The sequence below is a fragment of the Anopheles stephensi genome, chromosome 3 (assembly GCF_013141755.1).
Source record: "Anopheles stephensi strain Indian chromosome 3, UCI_ANSTEP_V1.0, whole genome shotgun sequence".
NCBI classification, from domain to species: Eukaryota; Metazoa; Arthropoda; class Insecta; order Diptera; family Culicidae; genus Anopheles; species Anopheles stephensi.
The window spans coordinates 26,407,372-26,434,671 of NC_050203.1; the positions used below are offsets into that span (position 1 = coordinate 26,407,372).

Below are 27,300 nucleotides of genomic sequence, written 5' to 3' on the forward strand. Positions count from 1 at the left end.
AGTAACAAAAAAGAAACGAAGCGAAGAAATAGCTAAATTCCTCGAGGTGTTGGAGAATTGGTTTGTTGACTTTGTTCGGTGATAAAACTACAACGACCCAATCTCTTTTATGCATACATTATCGTGCCGAACCTATCGGGCGTGTTTTCTTTTTTCTTGGTGCCTAGATGCCGCTTGTACGTCGCATGAATTATTGGACGCTAGAAGCAGGCACATTCTAGCCTCGTTTCGAACGTCTAGAAGCGTTCTGCTATGGTTTATGGGTATGCGATAATTGGACCACATCCAGCCGACTGACTGTGGTCCACTACTGACCCACTAAACTTTATGCGATCGCTGTTTATTCAAGCCTACGCAAAATTTCTTCCCCGGTTCGAGATCAATAAAATGAGCATCCTATAATTAATAGCAGCAGCAGCAGCAGCAAGCTCATACAATTTGCATACATAAAGTAGGACTTTAGAGGATTTTGAGCGAAATTCCACGACGCTCCAAGCCAGCGAACGCATACTTTCGAACGCCTCCGCAAAGATGGTCGTACCGTTTGAAGTTTGGCACACCGATTCCTGGAGTTCAATTTGGTGTATTGAAAAACACCAGAACGGGCATCAAACGGAACCGTGCTTTGTTTGATTTATGTAAAGTCCTATTAAAACGTGGCCTAATAGTTGGAACACACTCCAATTAAGTCCTGTTTTGATTGGGAGTCAAAAACCTGGGTCTACCGCTTATTGTGTTGAGCTACTGACTAGACCAGTGGGTTGTAATAATTTGTTTGTCCCGCATAAGTAACTATTCGCGTGGGATTTATGAAGAGGAATCAGGCGAATGAGTTGTGAGAGATGATCGTGAAGATGATGATGAGAAAGTTTTGCACTCATGATGACACACGCCATAACTGGGCTCCACCATGGATGTGCTTCTTAGTGTCACGCGTGTCTTAGATTGTAATAACCTTTCCATTTTTTTGTGTCGTTGATGATGTCTTTTCTTTTGACGAATAATAATGATAGTACTGTTCATCAAAGTTTCGATTTATCTACGCGTGCCGGTGTGTGTGTGTGTGCCTACTAAACGACTAAGCGCCATAAGCGTCCAATGTGCCTGTCATCGTAAGTGGGTGCCACTGCAAGAAGTGCGTATGATATCATCACCATCATCATCCATTTCCAGTTTGGTGCTCCCGTACCGACAAAATAGGTACACAACACAGCGTGATGCGTGTAGGCACACCGAGCAAGCAAGCAAGCAAGCAAGCAGGCAAAAAAATCCGCAACTCGGCATCCTCTAACAATAACGGTAAAAGGCAATTATTTGATCCTCACGCGCTAAAGGGAAGGACAACGCCCCCCCCCCCCCCCATCTCCCATCCTCCAAAAAAGATGGAAAGCTTTATCTCCCACTTCTTCAACATTGACGTTGACGTATGGATGACAGGCAAGTTAGTTGGGTTTGGGTGTTATTCCGCTTCTCCCTTCTGAACATCTGAATTCTTCCGCACCACTGCCGAAAGCGGCGGTATTGTTGTTGTGCGAAAATTTGAGAACATAATCCGATAATCTGTACGGTGGGAGCAGATAAGCTTTTCATCGGAATGAAAACAGAATGCCGCCTGTCTCCACACGTTTGGGAATGTAAACTAGAAGCACACATCATTTGTCACCGGTCACGGTACGCTACACTGGGGGATTTTTTTTTTTTGTTGAGGGTAAAGGATTAACGATTAGATTAAATAGAACGGTAGAGAAGAGTTCAAAAACAGCTTCACGGAGAAAAAAAACACAAAAAGGTGACACATTGAACACATTGGAAGAAAGTCTCTTAACCTACCTTTAACGAGCATCAACACACTCTGCCACTCAACAAGCGTCATGCTGATCACATGATGACGTGCCTTTCCTGGTGGCAAATAGTTGTACCGACCACAGTCAAGCACCGACCGTGAACCTCTTTTCGCAAATGATGTGCTCGAGGGAGTCTGGGTGTGAGCGAGAGAGAGAGCGCGCGTTCGCTGTCCAGCTTCTGGCCACTTCAGCAAACCTTCAACCTGAATGGCAAAGACCATTAGAAGAAGCATTCCATGACCGTTTCTCGTCTTCCTGCTCGGCAGCTTCACTGCGACACTGAAGTCAATTAGATATGTGTTAATAGGTTGGAATTGCAATTGTACCAGATTGTACTCCACGGCGGGGGTTTCGGGATGTCTGTGCCAGCCAGAGTCCAGATGGGGAGCAGAGGTTTCTTTTATTCCTCCATCTCCCGAACAGAGAAAAAACTTACTGGAGCTTTGTTCGATCTCAAACACAACCTTAACCTCAACCAGCAACGAGCAGACGATTTCGCACCTCTTCGGGAGGGAATGTTGTGGATGTACATATAGACAAAGTACTTTACGTCCAATCTAACCGCATCCAGCCAGATGGTATGCCCGATCCCGGCAGTAGCCCTCGCGTTGTGTGTTGCTTCAGCGAAATGAGGTGCCCTAATTGGAGCGTCGTCCATTGTCGGTGGTGTGTGAGGTTGTTTGCATTTGGAGAGATTAGGTTCCCCACTCCTGCCCTTGCTCCGACACGTGGGTCAGTTCACCACGAAGAGTTAACCAACGCGAGGAAGTTCGGGGAGATCCTGAGGTGCGATTAATTGGACGATTGCGATTTGTCGTGGTCTTGCTAACCAAACGAGAGAGAGAGAGAGAGAAAGAGAGAGAAGAGAAGAGAAGAAAAATGGTGGTGACACTTTTTCCCTCCGGTGGGATATTGCTTAGCAAACCACACCACCCATGCTCCCTGGACTTATCGCACCATCAGCTTCAACATTTTCGGTCACGGAGATTCGTGCTGAAAAACGTGTCCTATCTTATCGTCCGAATCCGCAATACTTAACGTTTGTAAGGTTCTGTACCTATTTTCTTCGCCACTGCGCACTGCTTCTTCTGGGGATTTTTCGTGGATTTGTTCTTCAGTGCCATCAGTTCTTTACCACAGGCAAACTGGTACTGGTAGCTTAACCACACAGCTCACCTTCACCACCAGCAACTGACCGACAGACCGGTTGCATTTAAGCATTATAATAAGCAAAGCGGCGAACGAAGTAGGAAAAGCAACACCAGAGAAAAAAAATATTATGAATGGAATAAATTTCCGCTCCAACGGAGATAGACATCGGGTGGACTGTGGCTTAAGGGCTGCTCCCGGTCTGGTGGACACTTTCTTCGTTTCGCTTAATTAAACACCTTTGCGGTGGCAGTACTAGTCGGAAGCGAAGAGCAAAAAACGCTATAATAATGAAACTCACTACCCACAACTGTACTGTAAAATGCCAACCCACCGTCCGCTTGCGGGTACGCGGCTGGCGTTGAAAAGCGATCGATCGATGCATCGCTTCCGGTTTGCCTCACCAGGAGGGGGTTTCTAGCTTGCTTGCCGGGAGAACCGTGATGAGATTTAGCGGGAAGAACGCTCAATTTGACGTCGGGTTTTGAAGCTTGATTTCTCTGCTCATCCAACCAGAAGTGCACTGTTGGGACTGGTTTGGAGGATTAAAAAGAAAATAAACGATTATTCATACTTCACCATCGCTCCCGGCCTGGCTGGCTGGTTTATTGATGAATTATTTATGAGCATCCAAACCGCAACCCCGGATGGCCACCTTTCCATCCTTCCCTTCCCACCTTTCCCTCAATCATCGGTTCCGGTCCGGAGGGTGTGGTGCCGAAAGTCCCATTCCTTTGGGGCGTTATTTGTCTCGTTCGGTTTTTCCTTCCGATTGACTACGGGGCCCGGGCCCGGTCCTGGTCAATTTCCTGACTATCGGAGGGGGTTGCAATAAGAAGTTATGAAAATGGTGAGAATATCAACTCCCCACATCAGCCATCCCCCCTTTGCCATCGTTCCTCGTCGTTAGCATTCTGCGCCATCTTCCACCGGAAAAGGGAAACAAACCGAAACCGAAACCCTGATGGGACCCTGATGATGGGACAAGATGGTTTGTCGCTGTCATAAAATCGAAGCGTCAGCGCCGACTGAAGGAAAAATTAAACGCAACCAAATAACTACCCCCTGCGCCTTCCCCTTTCGCTCCTCCAGTATGCACCCTCAAGCCTCCCGTAACGATGAAGCAGACTTTTAATCATTTGTCTTACGTTTTCTTCTCTTCCCGCAGGGTAAGAAACACCGCTAACACCGGATACGATATGAAAGGCTATTGATCATCGGTTCGGATAGGAAGCAAGCCACAACCAAACGACGGTGCGAAAACAGCGGTTGAATGATTGGGAAGCAATATTTTACGATAAATTAGTTACATGGTACGGGTCTGTGTGTGTGTGTGTGTGTGTGCCTCGGTCACATCAGCTAAGGGAGCAAATTGCGTGCCGTATGACGATTGCGGTGGCGAATCATAAAGCGGAGGGCGCTGCTGTGTTGATAGAAGTCATGTTTAGTTCTACGAAACAAGTCACCATGATTACTACACAAAATCCCCCCTTGGGTGATGCCATCCGAGGAGAGAGTGGTGCGTGCCGAAGAAAGCCTTTGCACAGCTCCGACCTTTCAACGGGCTGAGATCTGTTTTGTATCATGTCATCAGTTAAATATTTGTTAGCGAACGGTTGTGGTTTGCTGTAGCGCTGCTCTCCTTACGGCAGGGTGATGTTCCAACGCGACGAAAACAACACCAAACGTCATTTATTTTCCTTCCCATTGAATGGCTCATGATCCGGCGGCCGGGAAGACACTCGTCTATCCGCGTCGCTGTGCGTCACTTTTATGCAACAACGATGTTTCCTTGGGGATGTGTTTTAAACGCTTTCGGGGGTCCTCTAGAGATGATGAGGACGAAAACATCCCAAACATCAAAGCTTAAAGCATTAAACCCTTTGACGTTGTTCAGCTTTTCGGTACGAACCCTCGAGCCGCCCCAAAGCCTCGGAACGCTGCCTTGCTGATGAAGGGCGATGATTGATTGAGAAGAAAAACATTCCACCCGAAAAGGCGTCGTGTTTGCGTGCGGGTGAAAACCGTCACTGGTTGGGTGGGTGTTATACACGGAACACTCGCTTCTCCTCGAGGCGAGTGAGCGACTGGAGCTAAGCCTTTCTTTTAAAACTGAGCCAGAGGAATGAAAGTCGTTTTTGAGGCGGGGGTGACTTTACTTGATTGGAAGGCCTGTCGTGTTTTTTTTGCCAGCGTTGGGATGGCCAGTTTTAGCTGGGAAGCTCTCACCAACAAGATTGATGAACCACCAGGACCTGCAGTTCAAGGCTTGACGCCACACATTCGAGCCTCTATGATGGAGCCGTTTGAAAATGGGGGAACGACACGTCTAGATCCGCTTTTTTGGTTAAAACAAACAACCGGCGCCTGGTGTGAGTTCCGATATGAGCAGGTCATTGGTCATTAGAATTGATGCTTAATCTTTCAAATTTGTTTTACAAAAACACAACACAAGGATGGAACTCCATCCTCCACCTAAATGTGCTGCCAAATGTGGGTGAAAGGAATGATGCGAAATTAGAAAAAAAAATCATAACATCTCCAATGTATAATGTTTACCCTGTATCTGACCACTGTCAACGGTCGGGCCTTGAAGGCAAAGAAAAACTAGTCTCCCGAAGTCTGCACGAAATAACACAACAAAAGACACCATCACAACACACCACACCAAATATGCTAAAGGGGTGGGTTTTTGGGAATGGAGAAGAAGTTTCACTTTCCCTTTCTTCTTTCTTTGGCCACCTCAGCCCATTCAAAAACCCCCATCTCCCATACCCCACCAACCTAGCTTTTGGTGGTTAACTTGCGGAATTGTTCCGTCTTGGTGGAGTGTGTCGCCCGCAAACGTTCGCGCCGGTCGTTTTGTTGTTTGTTTAGCATGATTTCACTTTCCTGACCACCGACGACAGCAAGCAAGAAAGCAAGCAACAACAAAACAAAAAGCAAACGTGTCGAGCTTTCGTGTTCCGTGGGACCATTTTGGTACGGTTTATATTCCGCCTTTCCTGTTCGCTGTTCACCCGGGTGAGGTGTGGTAATTTTTGGCGGTTTGCTTTACGTGCGATGTAGTTGGTGAGGTAATTTTATTGTTATTAGAATTTGAAGCATTTGGAATAGTTGCGGGAGGATTCTGTTTTTTGCCGTGATTAAAAATCATAACAATTAGGAAGAGTGAAAATATTCATGGAATATTAAAGTGAAGAAAAAGGTTGCAATGAAAATGAAAAAGACGGTAAACCAAGCAAAAGGGTTATAAAATGAGTAAAAGTGAATAAAAAAATATATCTTAACTTTTAGTCGATATTGAAAAATATTCACGAATCAAGTCATATAAGATATTAAAATCCTTAAAATACACTGAATCAAATAAATTAAAAACCGATATATCCTATCGACAATATCATATCAAAATAACACAAGTAAAAAAGGTGGTTTGAAAATTTAACATTCTTAAATTAAGATGAAAAATAGAAAACAGTGTCAACTCTTTAGAACTAAAAAGAATAAGTGAAAGTAAAAATGAAATAAAATCATTCAAAAATCCCAAAAGTAAATTGAACAAGAGCACTAATGTTGAAATCTGAGTCTAAATGCCCTAAAGTCGATCAGTAGGTTAGCAACCTTTCTATTTTATTCATTATTCAAATATCTGATTCGATTTAAGATGAACATTGCCTTCACACCCCGGATCATGTCTAGATCGATCGAAGCCTACATTAAAAAAAACATCCCCCATTTTGACGGAGATTCTTAATCCGATCCGACTAACCGACGTGTGGCGACCGGTGGGGGCGCACAAATATGCAAATGTACTAATCTAGCACCGATCGGATCTGTCAACTGGTCCACACAGTTTGGAAATTCCGCTCCGTATGTTTTACAAATTTATTCCCGCTCAACCCCGATCGCTGACTCATTCGAATTCGCGCTTGCATTTTAATATTGGGTGGAATTTTTGATCCCCATCGCGTCGAGACGCGTCTCGCGTGTTGCCGTTGTGACTCATTTGCTAACGTAGCCAAACCTTCGTTCAGTGTCTGGGTGGAAGAGGTGTACAAATCCTCACGCAATTCTTGAGGTGACAGGATGATGACATTAATCAAAACGGGCTGTGCTCTGTACTTAGTACTTTTGGATTGAATTGCTTCTAGAAGGGTTTATTGTTGAGGAGTATGAAAGTTGAGGAGGTATCGTGGAGTGGAAAGTAAGCAAATAGACGATCCCACCCCTGCTAATTGTCTAGGCGTTGTTTGTCGCGACCACATAGAAACCAATCTCCGGATAATAATCCTACCGATCAAAGCACTGCTGCTCTCATGGCAGATGTGAAAGATGCGAATTGGGAAGCAATATACACACACACGTACACTGCAAACGCACCACGAGCTTTCCCTTTTAGCTTTTGATCTTTGCAAACGTAAATCGTACGTTTACGTTGCTACTTTTAAGGGGTGTAGTTGCTCACTCCCATGTAGTGTGTGGGCTGTGGGCTTTTCAATTTTCTACTTCGAAACGATCGCTATCCACCCTTTAAGCGGAGAGAATCCATTTGTGCTTTTCTTTATTTTGATCGATTTCCAACGTCTAATGACATCAAAGTAAAAGAGGGATGACAACGATAAAAGATACGAACCAATTTTCCTTTAAATTAAGATTACCATAAAAAGGGGCCAGTTTTGGGACGAACGAAAACGAGCACTGGATTTTGCTGCTGCTGCTGCTGCTGGTTGCTGGTCGGTATTGTCGAAGCAACCGAAAGCGATTGAAGCTCTGAATTGGGTGATTGAGCGGCTGTTCTCTCTGCTCCAACTGTCCCCTAGCTTTATGCGAGGGGTCGAGGTGATTGTGATCCCTTTACTTGATTCCTTGTTTTCCATGGGGTACCGTTTGTTGGGGAGGGTTTGGTTTTTGTCCAGCTTGCATAAAATCTTCTCGGAATAAGTTTTCCATCTTCTATTGTGCTTTTGATCCTTCCAGTTCTTGCTAAGTAAAATTTTTAAGAAAAAGGGCAAGACACTTGGTAGAAAATCTCTTGTTGGACAGAATAAAAGGCGAAAAAAAAACGAACGGCAAAAAATCACCGTCCCCAATTCGGGTGACTTTTTACAGGCACTCAGTGATTTCGTGCTCCATGCCCAATTCTTATTTCTTATTCATACCGTATTGTTTTGCACCCTTCGTCCGGTGGCCCCAAACCATCCCCCGCAGTACGCCGGAGTTTACGCCCGGAAGTGAAGTGCAATCAAGTGGGTTGCTTGTGGAACAAGAAGCAGTTCCAGCAGCAACTGCTGAAGTAGCACGGCAAGGAAGTCAATCAAAGTGCGCTATCGTATTCAAACTGCATCGCTATTGGAAACAATACCCGGTGTTATCCTGAGGGGTTCGCGTATCTTCGGCAGCGCTTCACCGCCTTAGACCAGAAGTGTCTATTGAACCGGAGATCAAGAACTGTACTTCGGTTGAACGGTTGGGCGCAGGGTTCTTGGTGGAAGAAATACTGGAGATACTGGATGGGATCTGTGGCGTGAGTGCGCCAAATGGGACAGCGACTGACAGCGAGAGTCAAGTGGTACTTTAACTGGATGTCACTTCCCGCAGCCAGGCGACAGCACACCCTCGCCCGCATTCGGCGGACACTAGCGCCGGTGGGTGTTGGATTGAATTGGATGTCTGCCGATTCCAATATAAAGACATAAATGTGCGCACACTGGCAGGGAAAAGCGAGGCGGAAAAAGTCAAACTTCTTCCTTCACGCAATGGAACGCCGTTGCGTTGTAATGGCTTTGTCATTCGGGACGCCTGCAAGGAAAGTGGCCTTTTCGTGCACGATATAAGTTGAACTTCAGACCACGAAGCACGACGACGAAGAACCTTGGAGCACTAAAGCGAAAAGAAATCGAGGGGAGACGTGAATTGAACAACCCGATCGAAGGATTTTTTGCCATTGGATTTGTTGCCATTGGGAAAAGCTTCTTACTGCACGACGAAGCTGGTGACCAAGAAAAGCGTGTCCTTGCGTTTCTTTGTTCACCCTTCGAAAGACATCGTTCGTAAGGGTGGGGTGGTGAAAATAAAAAAATCATGCGACACCCACGACACGGTCGTCCTTCACCTCTTTCGCCGGTATCGATTGGGTCGCAGCTGTTTTTCGCCACGATTTTTGCGAAAAGCAATCCATCATTTAAGTTGTTGCGCATCTCACCATCCAAAGAAGAACAAACGAAAAACACCAGGGGTTTTCAAAAAAATAGCGAAACGATCGTAAAACTAAACGGCCCCAAGGGAGATGAGCTACAGATGAGCTTTTAAACAAGCTTCGCTAACCTTTTCTAGTTAAGCAACCGGGGAAAAAAGGAAGAAAAAAAGGTTTCCTCGAGGGAAAAAGCGTACCAATCGTTCCTCTTCCCTCAGAATGCCTTGTCTTTTTCTATTTTAAAAGGACGATATGAGATCGTTTTTATCTCTGGTTTCGTTTGTTGAGTCTCGTCTCGCCTGCAGGTGGATGACATAAGCGATTGGCTTTGGTTGGTGCGCTGGTTCGTAATTAAATTTGGTTTGTATTTTTTGGAACTTGTTGCTTCCCTATCCTCCAAACAACAAAAAAAGGGTAGAAAAGTTATCCCGTTTGAATGATTTGTTTGAAAACCCATAATAAGGGATTGGGTGCCCTTTTTCGCTGTTTGAGCGAGGAACTGTGATGAGAGGCAACGTTTTAGCCCAACCCTTATCGTGGGATACAAATGTGATCAGTGATTGGGTGTTGGGATAGCGTTTGTGAAATTTTGAAAAGCTTTTAACATTGTGGTGTGTACAATCGCTAAACCTATGCTAGGATTGGTTCGTTCAAGAGCCATTTGGTGTTCCTTCATAATTGACAGTTTAGCTAAGGATTTGATTAACGCAGAGGATCAAAGAGTTTCTTGGGAGACCTTATGTTTGCGAACGTCAACAGATTTTTAAGATCAGTTTCCCATAATTCAAAAGATAATTGAACTAAAATCTTTGAGGCAAATCTTCCCACGGAAAGACCCGCTCTCGAAAAAAAAAGCTTGCGCTTGTTAGTAGGCAATTTGAAGCTTTGTCTCCAGCAAAGGACTAGCTAAACAATAATAGTATTTTATATGAAATATTTCTAAATTATATATTTTATGCGTATAATTCCTCTTCCCTGATTCCTGTAACATAATTCCATCCGATAATGTATCCTTTAATTTCAACCACTCACAACCGCTCCATAAGTAGCATCATAAATCAATTCAAACACTGGGAAGAGATTGAGCACCATCCTTCACACAGACAATCCACAACCGTTGACGGGACCCTTCTGTGGGAATATTATCTCATAAACGCTCGTACCCTTCGTACCCGCGCGGAGCGTACCCTCCATCACCAATCAACCGTCTGCCATTTAACGAGCCCGGACACTCCTGAAGCGATCGCTACCGTTAGCTGGTGTCGAGGATTTTTTTCTTTGTTTTCCTCGAACCTTTCCTAGTACATCCGATAAGACGATTGTTTATAGTTGGGTTTCAGCGAAAACTTCGCGAATGACGTACGGGTTTTGGTACTCTGGAGCGAACGCGAGCAGCTACGACGCTGCTCGGTTGCGAAATGACGCTCGCTCCGAGAGTTATCAGCTGATAGTGGATGTCATATTTCATTCCATTTTCGACACTCAACCCACCCTGCCGGTTCGACAGTTAGTGATCGCCCAGAAGGAACGGATGCGGTCCAGTGCGGAGTGGTATTGCTCGTTCGTGTAGCTTATGACTTGGAGGCTCATTTTTCATGCCAACTTCTCTGCTCGTTCATTCTTTGCTGATGCATGGTGCTGGGTTGCCCTTCCTAAAAACCGGATGCTGCTGTTGGGCTTTTCGTGGTGAGGCGTTTTGTTTTCCCGCTTTTTCCCCCGTTTGGTGTGCAAATGTAGAACGCGGCCAGAGCGCATTCGATAGGCACACAAACACACACACACAAACATATATCCCCTCGGGAGACATTGGGCTCGCGATGCAACATTCTTTCTCGGGATGGGAGGCTGTGGTCCGGGAAGATAGATGGATTAATACGCCCGGGGACCATCGGAAGTGCTAGGTAAAATCGGGAAAGGGAGCAGAGAACTCCGCAACAACAATGCAAGCTCCACCGTGTAGCACCAACGACGAATGGCAAGAGATAATTCATAATTTTCCTTCCCAGCTTTCCACCCGGACAACTACCATTCCGACGATGAGGTTAGGTTTGAGATGCTTATCAAACATCCATTTCCTACCCATACCCGGTATGGTATCGGAAGTGCTCCGGGGAGTGATAACTATTGTGCCGACCATAACCCCATACACACACACACACACACTCGCGCCCCTTACCCATCGTTCGGTGGAAAAATAAGCAAAATTCGAGCTTTGCTGTTGCGTGAATAAATTATCTCCGTTGGTAGAGTGCTTCGTGGGCTTTATTTTTTTTTTCTGCATCCCTTTATGTCGTTCGTAAGTTTTGTTTGTCGCCACCTAAATATGCGGCTCGTTTCCTCTGGCTAGCTGGCACCGAAATGGAACGGAACGCGAACCCCTTTTCTGGCGATTGTGGACCGGTTGGACCAATTTTCGGTCCACTCACTAATTACACCACTAGCCGACCGGTAGCCACCCTCAACAGCAAGCGCCATCTATAGGGCCATTTGTGTAGCTCGCGGAACCTTCAAAACGCGGTTCCGGTTGATGTTGTGGGTGCCCGACTGCAACAACAAAAAAAAAAAACACCAAAATTGTATGCGAAGATGAACAAAAGCAAAAGCTCATCTCGCTGTGAAAAGAATATACAGTTAAATTCACGTTCGATGCACATCCGGACCGGGCCCGGCAACACAGTGACTCAAGGGTCACTGGGCAACACTTTGACCAACAGACCGAATTACAGCCCAGATAGTAGCGGACCGATGCCACGGTCAAACTAGCGTAGAATGGCCCACTTTACCCGGCTGATGGTCGGTTGGACTAACAGCAGCGAAAAATGTAAACATGCACGCACAATTTAACGGAAAAACAGGCAGAGCAACAAAAAAAAACGAAGCGCACCAAAAATGGAAAGCCGGAAAAACCTCACCCAAAAATGGAGATGTAAAAAATCGCCTTAAAACAAATGAGTTAAACTTTCCTTTCCTATCACGTTTATTAGAACAAATGCTTGCTAATGTGTTCACATCGCTTTCAACACCAGCTTCATGGAAGAGGGAGCAGTTGTTTTTCACCGTGGTTGTTGCTTTGGGTTTGGGTTTTATTCTTTTCCACGGTTCGGTTGTGCACGCGCTGGTCGAGGCTCTAACATATTTTAGGACCATCACATAAAATTTCACTCAAACGTGGGCCAGATTTTCCTGGCCAGATAAATACCGTACGGCTTTGTCTAGATCGAGGCGGGGCGTCGAACCGGTGTCGATTCCATTTGTTTGGTGAGTTATCGTTTCTAGAGCGTTGAGATGAATTATGCTTCGGAGTGCCATTTGTTGGTTGTAAGGGTGATGATAGGTTGACAGGGGAGACTAAAGAGGGAGAATGGTGGAAGATGGGTCAGTTTAGGATCGACTGGAGGTGGAGAATTATGGGTCACACCTCAAGCTGTGTGTGGGATTGAATTACATCTGAACAAACCATTTGGTTACGTGGTGCTCATAAGTCTTGCGAGCCAATATCGAGAAGGCCTATGTCTTGCGAAGGTTTGTTCTGTATTCATGAGGGACGGTTATTCGTGCAAATAGAGTTGTAGAGATTTATGAGGATAAAAAAAATCATCTTTTATCTTTAGCAAAAAATACTACAGTTGAACATTTGTTCATACAATAAAGTTAATGTGTCAGTTAAACAGTAGGAAATAATGGGACATATCAAGATAATCGATTACAAGTCCAATCGACAGGTTCTGAGAACTTTCAAGGTATGTAGCAAAAAATCCTATTTGGAGATTTATTGTCGAGCTTACCAGGATTCAAAAAGATGGCTGACGTTGCATACCTCTCAAAAATGGTTATCAAATACTTAAGAGTGGTATCCTCTTGTGTCTCTGTCAGAATAGATCTCAAGCCGATAGACATACTTGTTTCCTTATCAAACTCTCACGAGAATCGCTGCTGGTCTATTTTTTTCAATTGCGTAAGAAGATATACACAAATAAATTCCATTTAAAGGGTGATGTAACATAGTCAATAGATCCTTGCCTCAACCTTAGTGCACTATTCTACCCAAACCAGCATTCCACAGACAGTTTATTACCATGTACACTAGCTGTCAAATCTCCTGCAAGCGGGCTCCTTCTACCACCACTACAAATAGGGCATTATTTAGCAAAGTTCAACAGAAAAACCGAAGAAATCTAAACTACAACAATTTGCGTATGCGTATACATGCATGCATGCGTGCATCCGTACTTTGATCCAAAGCAGCAGTACAAAAGCTGCCCACAGCTTCGGGTTCTTCGACGAAATCCTTCACTGTCCTTTGTTGCTTTGCCTATCGCTACCTCCCCAATTGTTGTTTGGATTGCAACCGTTTTCATAACACATGTCAACATCAGAGACGTTTCGGTCGTAGTCGTACGGGAGAATGGCAAGAGAGGAGTGGATGTAGCGGCAGGTCCTTGCTGTATGGGCAAGAGCTTTTCCTACGGCTTCAACAAAAGCAAACCATATAACGCTTCCACTGGACACAATGCGCTGCTGGGAAGTATTTTTCTTTGCCTTGCCCTCACTAGCGCTTCTCGTTCTCGCCCATGGCAAAAAGTAGATCCTTTCGGTAGACGGTAGGAGACCTGAGTCGTCCCAAACAATGGGCAAGCAAAAGCTATGCAAATTTTCTGATATTTTCATACGAATGTTTACCGATGAGATATGTTGACAAATTTGAAAGTTACACTTGGTTTTGTGGGGCGGAAAAACCCGGATGATAGCTTGCCCCGAGGACGTTTCCACAAGTGTGTAGCGGAAAAGTGGTTCAATGGAACCGATTTGTTTGTCATTTTCGGGTTGCCTCGGGTTCTTTGGGCCCGGGAAGGATGCACTCCACTTTCTTAGAATCAAAGCTGAGACCTGAAGGAAAAACCTCTCAAGTACGTGTTACGGATTGCAGCCAGCAGAGCCGATTGTTCCCATTGAACGGGGGAAAACAAATGATCGGATGCTTTTGTTTCGAGTACTGTCATCAGTAGTTTGGCAGAGTACGTGCAACCAGTTGGTGGTGTTGCTTCCTGCAATTAATTAAAAACCACTCAAGCCCGCCGCAAGCACATGCAAGAAAATCTCGCATCTCAAGTGGTTGGTGGTAAACTTTTCGCCTGCCAGCTAGCCAGTATCTTCCGGTTCCAGTGACGCAACGGAGTTAAAGCCCAGCTGAACCATTTTTGTTGACCATTTTTGAGGTTTTCAGCTCGGGGTGGATACGGTCAGGGTCGCCGCCGCCGAAGGAGGCGGGAATAAAAAGAGCAAACGCATAAATTTTGTCCGCCCAGGCCAAGGCTGGGCCGGGCAACCCATTCGGTTGTCCCATAATTTACAATAAGCGTAATCTCAAGCTCTGTTTTAGCTGAGCGGCGACAGAATTTCGTGCCGAGATCGTACTTTGTTTTGCGCATTACTCTCCAACGCTTCCAAAAGCGCCCTCATAACGGCCAGAGTGAAGTTGACATTTCCGTCCAGAAATTACGTCGGCCCACCAAATCGGAGCAGTTTGATCCCGTGTGATCTTGTTGAGGGCATCCCGTTCAGGATGGATGACGCCATACATCAAGTAAATCAAACAAAACTGGGGCCTCCCTCAATCAGCCCGATGAAAGTTCAAGTAGCTCGAAAAAGTCCTTCCGGGACCAAACTGCACTGGGTTGCCGGTTGTGGATTTGCAACCATATTACCTCGGGTTGGTAAGGACTGCAGCGAATGCAGCGGAAAAGTGGCAATTAATTTGTGTCGGCTGTGGTCGTTCCGGAGACTTGCTGGAGCCACAGGGGGGCTGGCAAAAGGCGGAACACAGCGCTCGGTGCTCTCCTACACTGATTTATGGTTGTTGCAATGCTCCCGAAAGCGATTTACTGATGCGAGCCGCTTTTTCGTTGCTGGTGGTTCCTCCTTCATTTTGCCTGCCTGTCAGTCTGGCGAGTCATGAGCCAAGTAAAAGAGCCGCAAATAAAAAAAATAGAGCTAAGAAGAATGGGAGTAGCAACACAAGCGCAAGCACACTGCGCCGAGTTTGCCTGTCTGCCAGCGATGAATAATTGCTTAATTTAATTATGGTCCTACCTTGGGAGATGCAAAATTAAATGCTCCTTACGGGGTGGGTCCGAATGTTTATACTAAAGCCCGTGTCCGAGAATTACCCCTCGGTCTCCAGGTGGTTGAAGTTGAATGAATTTTTGATCGAGAGTTTAATGTTCCTCCACTGAGTTTTGTTTTGGTGGTTCATGCTCATGTTGCAACATTTCCACCTCATGAAAACTCATTTCCGATGCGATAGCTTCCAAAACCTTAATATAGTATCAAACCTCCACTTTTCTAGACAAGCTCTACTAATTGTAATGGCAAATGTTATGGCACGGTTAAGCGAAAGAGCACGACTGTACGCACGCCGTTTATGATCGCTAGTCAAAGGGTCGCTTTGAAATCCTTTCAAATGAGTGCCGTAATGAAATGCATAATGGTTAATGGCGCGGGTTTTTTGTTGTTTTGTTTTGGATTCGATCTCCGGATGGAGGCTCTCTTGTAAACAAATTGTTCCCATCCGGTACCGGTGGTCGTGTTGTGTTGGATTCTGCAGAAGGGCCGGGCGCGCGTTGATGGGTGCCCCAAAACGATTATTATGGTGGTGCATCTTCGGTTGTTTCCTTGTTTTTGTGTTTTACTCGAACTGCTCTGGAAATTGATCAAAAATTCCAAACATACCCAGATGGTTAGAGGAAGGCACCGTGGTTAGGGGTGGATTTTAAAGAAACATTTCCGCCCTTCAGATCGGATCCACGTCTTGGTTGTTGGAGCTTCTTAGAAATGGTTGTGTTCCGTGTTGCTGTAGAACCGTTTTACCAACCAGACCTCGCTGCAATCGTTGTGGAGGGCACATTATTACCTGTTTAAATTATATCCGTTCTTTTGCTCTAGTCTCGTACTACTCCCCGAGTTTTCAAATGTCTGGATGGTCGCCAGCAGAGTTCTCGGGAGGATCGTCGGGGAGGACTTGAAGGTGCAAAAAAAAAACAAGCCATCAGATCCAATGTTCACTACCTTCTTTTACACGAATTTTTACTCCAAATTGCTTCACTCAGACAACGGAAATGTTCGACACTTGAGTATTTCGACGGGCGAACGAGCCATCCAGCCCATCCTAGGACCGGTTGTAATCTTGTCGTCTAAGGCCGTAGTGTTCGACAGTTCGACCACGAACATCTTGCACACCTTCTCGCTCCATGTCTTCGTTTCAAAGCAAAAAAAGGTAAAACACCTCCAAGCCATTGTTGTTGTGATTCAAAGTTTGAAGTTTTCCAAAGTACCTGGCAGTGCTTGCTCGGGTTGCCGAAACATTCTCCGGTGTGCTCTCTCCCGCCGTAAGCAACTTGCCTGCAGAAGAACGAAAGAATAAGGTGATGAAAACCTATGACAGACACACGGGCAACGAATACTTCCACGCCGGGAACGATGGTGGTTGGGCCGCAGTGAAGGAGATTGTGTGGAGTCTCCAATTTTGGCACACATTGTATCACGCTGCCAGCTGATGGCAACGTCAACATTGAGCCGACGATGACGATGATGATGATGCGAATTGAAGCTCCGAGATAGCTCCGGTGAAGAAAGAAATTATGTTAATGCATTCCACATTCTGCCATTCTTTGCCCCGATGGCCCGCGGGACCGTAAGCACGGGGGTGCAAGTGGTGCTTGATTCCTATCCACGCTCAGGAAAAGCCCTCCAGTAACACTGCACCGTACACGTACATGCATTGTGAAACACCACCCTGCGTTCGGAAACCTGAGACACTACAGGAGGCCAAGACAGTAAAGGTTGTGCGAGGCTCAAGTACCGCCGGCTCATTGTTCTCATTGTCAAGGTTGCGCACGGTGGTGGTCGAGTTCTGGGAGAGAGCAGAGGAGATACACTCACTTCACGTGTGAGGTAACAGTCTGATTTCATTGGCTAGCGTTTGTGTAGTGCCGTTGCCGAGTACTTGAGCGTTTGGCTCGATTCTTTTTTTTTCGACCGCCTTTACCGTCAACTTCACGAAGAGTGACACCACCGAAGAGCCCTCCAAATTGGAGCCCCCAATGCGGTCAATAAAGTCGTCGAGTCGCCGCCGCCTCCGCCGCCAGATGTGTCGTATGGTTGTGGGAAGTGTTAAAGTTGGTGAAAAAATTGGGTCACCGAGTGCATTTGTGGCCGGACTGGTGGTGAAGCTGTGGACTGACGTCCTTGTGCTGTGCTGTGGAGTCTGGGTGATGGCTAGAGGAGCAATCTTGCAGGATGTCACAACCAATCGTTGAGCATTTAATGAGATGCAGTGAAATCAAATCAAAATATTTAGACATTGAACGGAATGGAAATTATCTCCGATTGGGCCGTAAGTGGACAGTTCAATTATGTGCGAGCCTCTCTGTCCAGATGACATAAGATTAGGTTTGGTGGTTGGCTGATTGGAACTTAATGGTTAGCTTTGCAAGCTGTTTAGTTGATGCAATCATGTCTGAAAGACTCCCTTACCCAGATGATGTTTGAACCGATGTCTGTTTAAATCTGGGATAGCTTCAGTGGGCATACCGTGTTTCTTGAAGTAAAAAAAAGGTCAGACCAAAGCATACGAAATAAACTGCAAATTCCTCTAGAACGAACCTCAAAAGTAATATATAAGTTCTGAAGAGGCCCATGCAGTGTGAAATAAAATTGCAACTTGAGAAACAGTCATTCAAAGAGGTTATTAAGCCGAGAAGATTGCTTCTATCATATGCAAGGAATAAGGATTGTAAGTCCGTAAATTTTGGGAGGGGAACACAATTAAAATGTGGAGTTATTTGAATTTTTATGTAGCTGTTTGGCGTTGGCTTGGTCCTGAAGGCATAAGAGAACTCAAGCCGTGTGTGAACATTTTGAGTGAACATAAAAAGTAGAAGTTTATTTGATGAATCGATGAAATTAAGCGAAAGGCTTAAGTTTTTAATATAGGAAAGCTTGTTTAAAGACAGTTAAAATATTTTTCGTCATAAAATCCGAAACCATTTGAAAGTTCGGATGGTAAGAGTCAACTGATCAACCTTGTAACTCTGATGCTCTAACAACATTGTTCATGCTGTATTTATTGTTCTGATATTCTTATAACAGCCAAATATTTTTTTACATCTTTCCTTACACACCATCCAAAAAAAGGGCACCGGATGTGTTTGACACACAACCGCGTGCCGATCATTTATTATGAAGCTTAAATGCAACTTCCGGCTCGCAAAAAAAAACGACAGACAAACCGGCAAATAAATTCCGCCACCAAAAACTCACAACCGGACATTGAAAATCGATGCATTTCCTGGTGTCACGTTATGCTCCGACCGTGAAGCAATAAGTTTCTTCTCCCATTTATTAGCTGCTACAATTAAAACTCTGCTCTTTCACTTTGGGCAAGCGAATAAAGGAGTACAAAATAAATGTCAACTTCCCGTTCGCAGGAAGTTGGGATAGCAATTTATTTTTCCTCTTTTCTTATTTTTCTGGTTCGGTTTTGAGTTCGTATTAACGTGTTTTATTTTGGTCTTTCTTCCAGATTTGCCGTCGTACATCCAGAACGGAGTGGTAACCAGCTGTGCAAATTACCGACCATCAACTGAACATTTTGCAGGTTAGGTTAGTTTGTTTTTTATTATACTATTCACAAAACAAGAAGCAAATAATTTGCCATGTTTATTTAGCCTCATCTTAAAAACTGTCTCAAAGATTCTTGTTTTTATGAACAAGAAAATCTACAAAGAAAGCAGGAAAAGCTACACGATAACACGGAATCAAAACATTATCAATTATCAAAGCAAAACCAAAACTTTGTCCATGTTTAAACAGTACACAGACACGATGTCCTTTCCTGTTTTTTTTCTTTATTTGGCTGCTTCACATTCCAATGCTCCGATATGTCAGGTTCTTGTTCTCCTTTTCTCTCCAGAGATAGTTGCAGCAAGCACTCGCAGCGCACGCCTTGTTTTGCTGCTGATATTCATTATAATTTCCTTTTATTTATTTTTTGTTAACGGTTCAAGAAAGTTGGACAAGTTTTGTGTGTGAAACAAATGTGTGTGTGTGTGTGTGTGTGTGTGTGTGTGTGTGTGTGTGTGTGTGTGTGTGTGTGTGTGTGTGTGTGTGTGTGTGTGTTTGTGTCTCATTAAAAAACTTTGCACCGAGTCGAATAGCGACAAGCGAGAGCTGGAAGAAAGGGAAACTTTAGGGATGTGTGGTTAAAAAATTGCTTGCTTAGGACGAGCTATTGTTCGGGAAAAGGGAGTGCAGAGCTGTATGGTAGGAGTCACTAACAAGCACCAAAAAAAAAAAAAGTTCAACAACCCATTCCCAACACACACAGAAACTGCATAATTTGGTAAACACAAAGGAGAAGGTTCAACGTAAAAAATCTGTCTCATGTTTTCGCTTATCCTTTCATCACCGGGGCCGGAGCAGCTTCGGTGCCGAAGGATAAGCTCGTGATGACACAGCTGTAAAGCTTTGCTGTTTTCGTTCAAAGCACATTTTCAATACGAACACTCTGCATACGCTCGTTTCATTTATTTAACGAGCATATGCTGCTTCTCCCGGCGTTGGGTTTCGCTCCTTTTGTGTGTGCTTCGAATTACTCTCGCACACACTCGTTACGCTCCATTGTGTCCGTGAATTGTTGTGGAATGGAGGGATTGAAGTCAGCTTTTTTCTTTTTGTTTGAAGAAGTTTCCCATTTTGATGAAGACTAAGTCAATCACGGCCGGGTTGGGGCTCACATGAAGGCGGCGGGAAATTGACTCAAGAGGCTTAAAACACTGAAATCGACCCATGATTGTTGAAAGGTAACGGTCAACCAGAACTGCCCGATCGATCTATTATGCTACTCCCCAAACGAAAGCGCATCTTTCATTCACGTTCAGAAGAGTCATTCCGAAGAGTCAACCGCTGAAGCCTTCTTGGGGCTGCGACGTGACGACCAGCCAGGTGGTAATACAAGCTCACCGCAAACAGATCAAGTGTCGGTGGTGCACAAACATTGTGGTGGGTTCCGCCTATTTACGGTGGGGAAGAACTTGATCTAGAATGAGATTCCGATCGATGGCTACAGGTCACTGACCCCCCGGGTCTGGTAGATGGCTGCGAAGCCACCGCCGGACAGAGATGTGCTTCCTGTGCGTTCAGAGGCGTGGGTTCTAACCGATGGTCAAACGAACCGTTCCACACCGTGACTCAGCTCAGCCGCTAGCGCTTCATGACCCCAGTCTAGGTGTCCTGAGTCGAGTTTTGCCCCCGCACCGTTGGACGAGCAAGATGAGAAAGTGGAGATAATTATTTTGTCATAATTAATAATGTTTTGATTGATGATGGCCCGGCTCTTGAGGTTGTTGTTGGCGGTTCGGCAGGGCGGACAGAACACCGTTTGTCGGAGCATCCTCCAGCATGCTACTCTCGAGTACCTGTTGACGTTATCGATGGAAGAAGTAAACCCTGGAGATTCGAGAAGGCACACGGTCGTGAGTGTAAGTGTCGGACTCGTTTGGAGATTATCGAGCGAAAGATTTATGACCTCCGGCGCGATGCTAGTGATCTAAGGATCGTACCGAGCTCGCCCGAAGAGGTCGAACTCATTAGACGTAATTGAATCGATTCGCTGTTCCTATAGTTAGGGAGATATCTTTGCCCGGGTTTCTCCATTTTTACGCAAAACCCCGAAGGTGTTAGACATCTTCCGATATCGATATTTCTTCGCGATTCCGATCACGCTTTCCAGCGACATTGTAGCGAAGATCAACGGTGGACCGCGTAAGATGGCAAGATTACACAAACCCCGTTACGACGCTCCAACCAAGATCGGACCGATAAGTTGAAGCACAAAATCATGAGTACAAACAGTGAAACAACGAAAAAATACAAAATGGTACAACGAACGAGCATCAATAGCTGCCCGTATGTACACAGCCGATCCGACCGTGGGTATAAATTACTATCTCCGCAATGAAACGAACAAACCCCGCTTGTCCAGGCAGTAGGCAAAAAGTGACGTGTTGAAGACACGTAGAAGACAGCAGGCAAAAAAGAAAAACAAGCACTCCTTCAAGCTTTTGTTCCAAGGTGGTGAAATTAGACCGATGAACCGTCAGCCAAAAAGGGACGCCCGACGAACAACAACAGCACACACACACACACACACAAAACGCATGTACTGCGACGGGACCTACCCAGCCCGGTCGGTCGGTCGGTCACAAATTGATGGGCGAGTGTGTGGCGTGCTTAGACACCCCCTCAAGAACAGTTAGACGATTCTCGGGCGAACGCCATCACTGGATGTCCAGCTGCAGCTAGTTAAAGGGAATGGATGGTAGTAGCAGCAGGCCGTTGGTAGCATCGGGCGGCTACATTAATCTAGATGTCCCGGTGCGTGCCATGTCTTCCCTTGAAGACGCCACACCACAATTACCTAGTTTGGTGCGGGAGCTTTTTTTTTGGTTTCGTTTGTCTTGTTTTCGTGTTTCGGGGTTTTCACTACAACTGCACGCTCTTTCCACCGCACGTTTTAGCCATTCGCAGGCGGTCAGCTAGATTTTCTCCCGTGTCTAATGCTTGTCAGTACTGTTGTGGTCGACATTCGCGCCGTTCAGACCTTTTGTTTTGATGTTTGTTTTTGGTTCTGTTTTTAGTCCGTGGTTTGTGTTTTTTCGCTCTTTTTTCTGCAGTCATTATCGTGCATTTATTTTTCCTTGGCTTCTTGGCCCTGCGCGGGACTAACTGTACATTTTGGTGTGCGTGTTTAAAGATGACTTTTTTCGGGAGGGGGGCCGTTGGGTTGTTTCTGGGTAGGTCAATGTGGGAGCAAAGAATTGGGATTTTTTGTCGCTGGTTGTACTTCTCAGTTTATGTAACAGAAAAACATGACTCGTCTCACGAATGTCACAGTGTGAGGGAGTTTTCTCACTAGGTTGACAATAAATTTGACTTTTTTTTGTACGGATCTTCTAATAACATGTAGCTTAATATAAAATTGATTATGAGTCAAAAGATTCTTACACTGGTTCTAGACTGTTACATTTTTTTTACATTACGTTCACATGTCAAGAATTTGTTTCGAACTTATGGTGAAGCTTCAAGGAGCTCACTTGTGCTTTTTGGTCTTGTGAAAACAAGTTCGTTTGTATCTAACAAACAGTCTCGGACTCAGCTGTCCTTGATCGATGATGATCGTATGGAAGAAGTTCGAAAAATTAAATCTACTTTCAAAGTCTACCCCATTCCAACAAACAGTTTTCATTTCCTGCTTTTTAATACCCAAAAAATCTAGCTCATCAATCTTATTCTTCGCTATCAATTCACCTTCGACTTCGACGAATCAGATCAATTAGAAGAATCAGCTCATCAGCAGTGAATTTCGAGCAGAGAAATTAAAAGTAATTCACTAGTCTCGTTACCACCATTTGATTTGCCTGCCTGCTCTCCACCTTTCATGATGCTCAACCACGCTCTTATAATCACATTAGTAAATTACACACCACGCACTGCGCACCCGGTAATTAGCTAATTTATTTTTGAAATCGAACGAAGCTTGTATTTATTTTGCAGTCCTTCAAACATCGGACGGTTGCAGAATCCATCTCACGTGTACGTATTTGTAATTTTGAGCAAAATAAACAACGAACGTATTAATTGCATCATCTCGATTGGTGCCCAATTTTCACAACTACTTCCTTGTTGTTTCGCAGCACAGACCGCGTGCGTGCGGGGTTCGATCCTAACGCTTGCCGTACGGTTGACGCAAAACAAAAATCATACCCCAACCAAGCGTTGCTCATTTTCAATTAGATAAAATCCAATTAATAGACTGTCAGGAGCGGTGGTGGTTTGGTATCACCGGTCACACCGCCCGCATATCATGTTGCGGCCGGCACACGTACACACGAACTGTCTGCGAAATCCGCACACGAGCACGTGTATCTGCAGTGGTGACGGGTTCGTTCGAGACAGTGCCCAGGATAGAAGACCGGCGGAGAAGAACAGTTTTATCTCTCGGTACGTTCGTACGAAAGAAAAACTACCCAAAACTACGCGCCACTCGTTCGCTGGAAATACGGTATGGAAGTGTCCTAAAAGCCACTCGACGCATTGGGCGAAGGAGTATCTTGTTTTTCCCTTAGAGTTTTTGTGCGTCTCTGTCGCTCGGTACCACACGACCGGCTTATGTAATTTTTGTCTATCGCGTCCACCTATTGGCGGGAAGGTATCGCGTTTGTGGGGCTCCATATCGCAAAAATCGCTTCGGCCGAAGATCTGGCGAGAGGACTGCGTTTGTGCACCATCACGTAACCATTAGGCCAAACCCGCGTGCGAATATATTTTAGTCCGGCCTTTTTTCTAACGCAGCCTGAACTGAGGGAGTGGAGAACGCGCGGGACCTGGCACGGCACGCCGGTCCCGATCTTGTACATACCGGCTTTTTCGACCGGCCAATCCCTTTCCCGTATGAGCATGAGGGTTTCGATCAATTTGCGAATGTGTGACTGTTTTTTTTTTTAATGCAGCTGCAATATAAACCCTATTCCTTCTCGGCATATCGTTTGCCACAAGGTATCGAACTGAAGTGCTGTGGTCGTCGAGGTTGTACTAAAGCAACAAGTTAATTTGCAACCTCGGATCACGCTCGGCCTCGGTCGGGAGTTGGAAGGGGGGATGGATCAGGGCTCGATTTCAGAGGCTAGAGAATAAAAGCTTAGTGGCTGAAGATGTGAAAGCACCAGCGCTTTAGATTGTGCGTTTAAGAAAATGGATGAGGTTTTGCGTCGGTGTTTAAATATAGGACCAGCGATTGGTTGGTTGTATCGATATTGACTATGTTATTGCTATTGGAAGAAGTAGTTCTTCAATAGGTGCAAGGTGCTTCAGTATTTCCTTGACTTTGCATTTGATAGTTTTTATTTGTAGTATTTAATTAATGTGTTTAATAACAACAAGTGTATTTTGGATTTTCTACCTACTCTTCGGGTATGATTTTTTCCAATAAGTAGTTTAAAAGGGAATGAATAATAGTTCAAGCGCTTCTCTTTAATAGGATTATCAATATCCCACCAATTAACCTTCAAGCGCAACTACATCCGGCATCGGATTTGTGCTATATTCATTGCAAACAACATCTTTACCCTAGAGGGCTTGCATTACATTGTGTTCCTCAAATGAAAGATGGTGCTCTTTTTATGACCATCCATCGACCGCTATCGCAGCAGCACGGGATGAGAAAGATATAAGCCTCATTTTCATTTGACATTTGAAGTGCAGCAAAGCGCAGTACTTGATTGGCACAAAACGGGTTTAATTTTTTTCCCCACATTGATAGAAGGGTAAGCAACAATCATCTTCAGTGTATGTCTCCAGGAAGTTGTTTGCAAGATTGTGGTTATATTTAGTTGAAATAGTATTTCGCCAAACATTTTTATACCTTGCATGTTTTGTGTGCCATGAGGAAAATAAGGAATGATTTGTAGGTCAAGCAAAGCCATAAGATGTGTGAGCTGTAACAAAAAATAGAAGGAAATTTGATTTCCCATTGCAATGGAACACGGGAAGAATCCAATCGGCCATCAGTTTTGCAATAAAGTATTAAAAATTCATCCAAACTAGCACAACCAATCCCTACCAGCCGCTGCCAACCTACTCCTTTCTAATTCTTTTCTATCTGACCACCGTATCGGAAACGATCGGGAAAAGCAGCGAGGGTTTGCAGCCGTAGCGAAATGCAATGAAAATCAATTTTCCACCAAACAATACGAGCCAAAGGTCTTGTGCTTGCGGGCGCGCTCGCACGCTCGCCCCATACCCAACAGGTCAATATTGGCCAGGCGGGCGCGCGCGCGCCCTCAAGTGGCTCGAGGGAAACAAACCGGGCTGAGTGCCCGGTTCGCAATGCAGGCCATATTTCTCCCCGTAAGTAATTATGAATCGTGTGGAATCCTGTGCCCGTGTGCAGAGGAAACAATCATGCTCCAGCGCTATCGAACGTTATTTCCTCTTGGAGTACATCCGTGACCACACATTCTTCCCCCTTTTTTTCTGTTGCTCTGGCCGTTTGTATTGTATTGCTGCTGAGTATCGATTCTTTCCAAAGGGTTATGGTTTAATCTTCGAACCTGGAGGGCCAGTCGAGTATCGATGGTGGGTCATTTTTTAACCAAAAGCCTCCGGGTTCCATAAATCCCTGTGGTGCGCGAGACCGTTGTCAGGAAATGCTTTTGTCTGTGTGGCTAATCCCCCTTTTCGATGAGAATAGGATCCGTGGTGGTGGTGGTGATCGTCGCTGTCGAAACGTTGTTGCCCTGCTGACCCATGAATCATTTTCACCCAATTCGCTTGCGCTGGCTCGCTGATGGCTGGGTTTGTTCTGAGTGCAATAGGTTAGTGTGTCCCAAGAGAGGGTGGAACAAACTAACCGTGATGCCCTTTCTGGTGCGGCCCTGACAATGAGAAGATGCAGCCGATACAGTTGTCCATGTGTGTGTGTGTTTGTTGGTTAACTCTATCTGCAAACAATAAGATGCCTCCTAACCTCCATTCGAAGGCTCCAGCGATCACCACGGGATCATCTGATGTGTGTCGGTAGATTTACCGCCGGCAGAGCAATAGAGGTGATCATGCATCGTTTCCTCAGCGATTCGTTGGGAAGAGACACACAAACACACAGCGGGACCAAGCCAACGTGCAGCGCTATGCGTCTCCCATCTTCCGGCTACATCATCACCCACTGTCGTTGGCCGTTGCCAAAGGGGAACGATGATGATGATGAATCTTTGCTCTGGTGACCGACTCACCGACGGGTATGTGCGGTCGCTCCAGGCTAAGCGCTGTCCCCCATCGCTGTCCCATGCAGAATGATACTGCTCCACACGAAATGCGGGACTTTGGGATCGCCCGATCGCTTCATTCCGATAAGGAAGAACAATCGCGTCGGAATAATAAATAACATTAAAGGCGGGCGATGAGTGGGGGACTTCATGGTGAGTGTGTCCCACTTTTAAAGTTGAGTTCGTTCGACGTCTTGTCATGCAGTGACATAAGGTTTAGATCGGTACGTCGTCTGGCGGAAGTATTCGGTAGACGAGTTTGTCAATGTGGATACGGTTTCTAGCATAATGGAGAGATTTTCGTGATCATACAGAGTTGGGTGCTTTTAAAAAGAAATAATTTTCAAGTTTTTAATGCAAAACCTGCCTATATTGTTGAAATTCATGCTACTACCATACAAGTTAAATAAAAAATAATTTAATTCCAAGCATTCTGAGAATATGCAGGGTATATGACAAAAGACTTCAACGATCGCGAAATTTTTAAGCGACGAACCCCTGCCCATCCAAATTTGCATTACTTTCCAGGTCTTCTTTTGCTTTAGATTTCTCGATTCAATTTACCAATCTATGATTGTTTCTTGCATAAATTAGTGAAGCTTCACCGGAAGAACGAGAGCAACAAAAAAAAAAGAAATAAGCAGCACTAGACATCAGACGATCAACTAAAAGTACAGGTACGGCCTTCACCATAGACGTCACCGTCAGCATCCATTAGTCGCTCCAAAAGCTCCGATTGCGGTCCGGAATGGGGCTAGAAACAAAACCCACCGAACAAAACAACTAAGAAGCTACATCTAATTGAGGCGTATGCTGGTTAGACCGGTAGCAAAAACAACCAAAGCAGACACACACCCGCCTAGCTGAAGCGTTAAACCGAAAGCAAATGGGGCAAAGAGACACGAAAATGAGAAGCAAATGAAAATAGTCAACAGGAAGAGGAGAAGCAAAAATTGAAGCAAATTGTGCTCCAAACCACCAGTCGCTTAACAGTGACTGTTCACTGTGTCTCCATCCATTTTCTGGTTCTGCTTTCTATTCGTCAATCTTGGACAATTCTAACGATTTACGTACACCGGCGGGTGGGAAGAGGAAGAAACGATAAAGCCCAATGCATGAATACCGGCATGTAAAGAAAGGCCGGTAATCGTGTGTGTAGAAAAGGTTTCTTCACCATTCACTCAGCCGTTTTGCTTGCGGCCAGAGTGCGCTTTATGCGCATATGACGGTAACGGTT

At 45.2% G+C, this 27,300-nt stretch overlaps 1 protein-coding gene across 1 annotated transcript in view; it reads left to right on the plus strand.

Annotated features, from left to right (window-relative positions):
* LOC118508845 overlaps window positions 1-27,300 on the plus strand; it is a 149,536-nt gene that overhangs the window by 39,620 nt on the left and 82,616 nt on the right. The window contains exon 3 of the mRNA XM_036048596.1: window positions 18,765-18,841. Coding sequence (XP_035904489.1) covers window positions 18,765-18,841 — 77 coding nt within the window. The remainder of the gene's footprint in view (window positions 1-18,764; window positions 18,842-27,300) is intronic.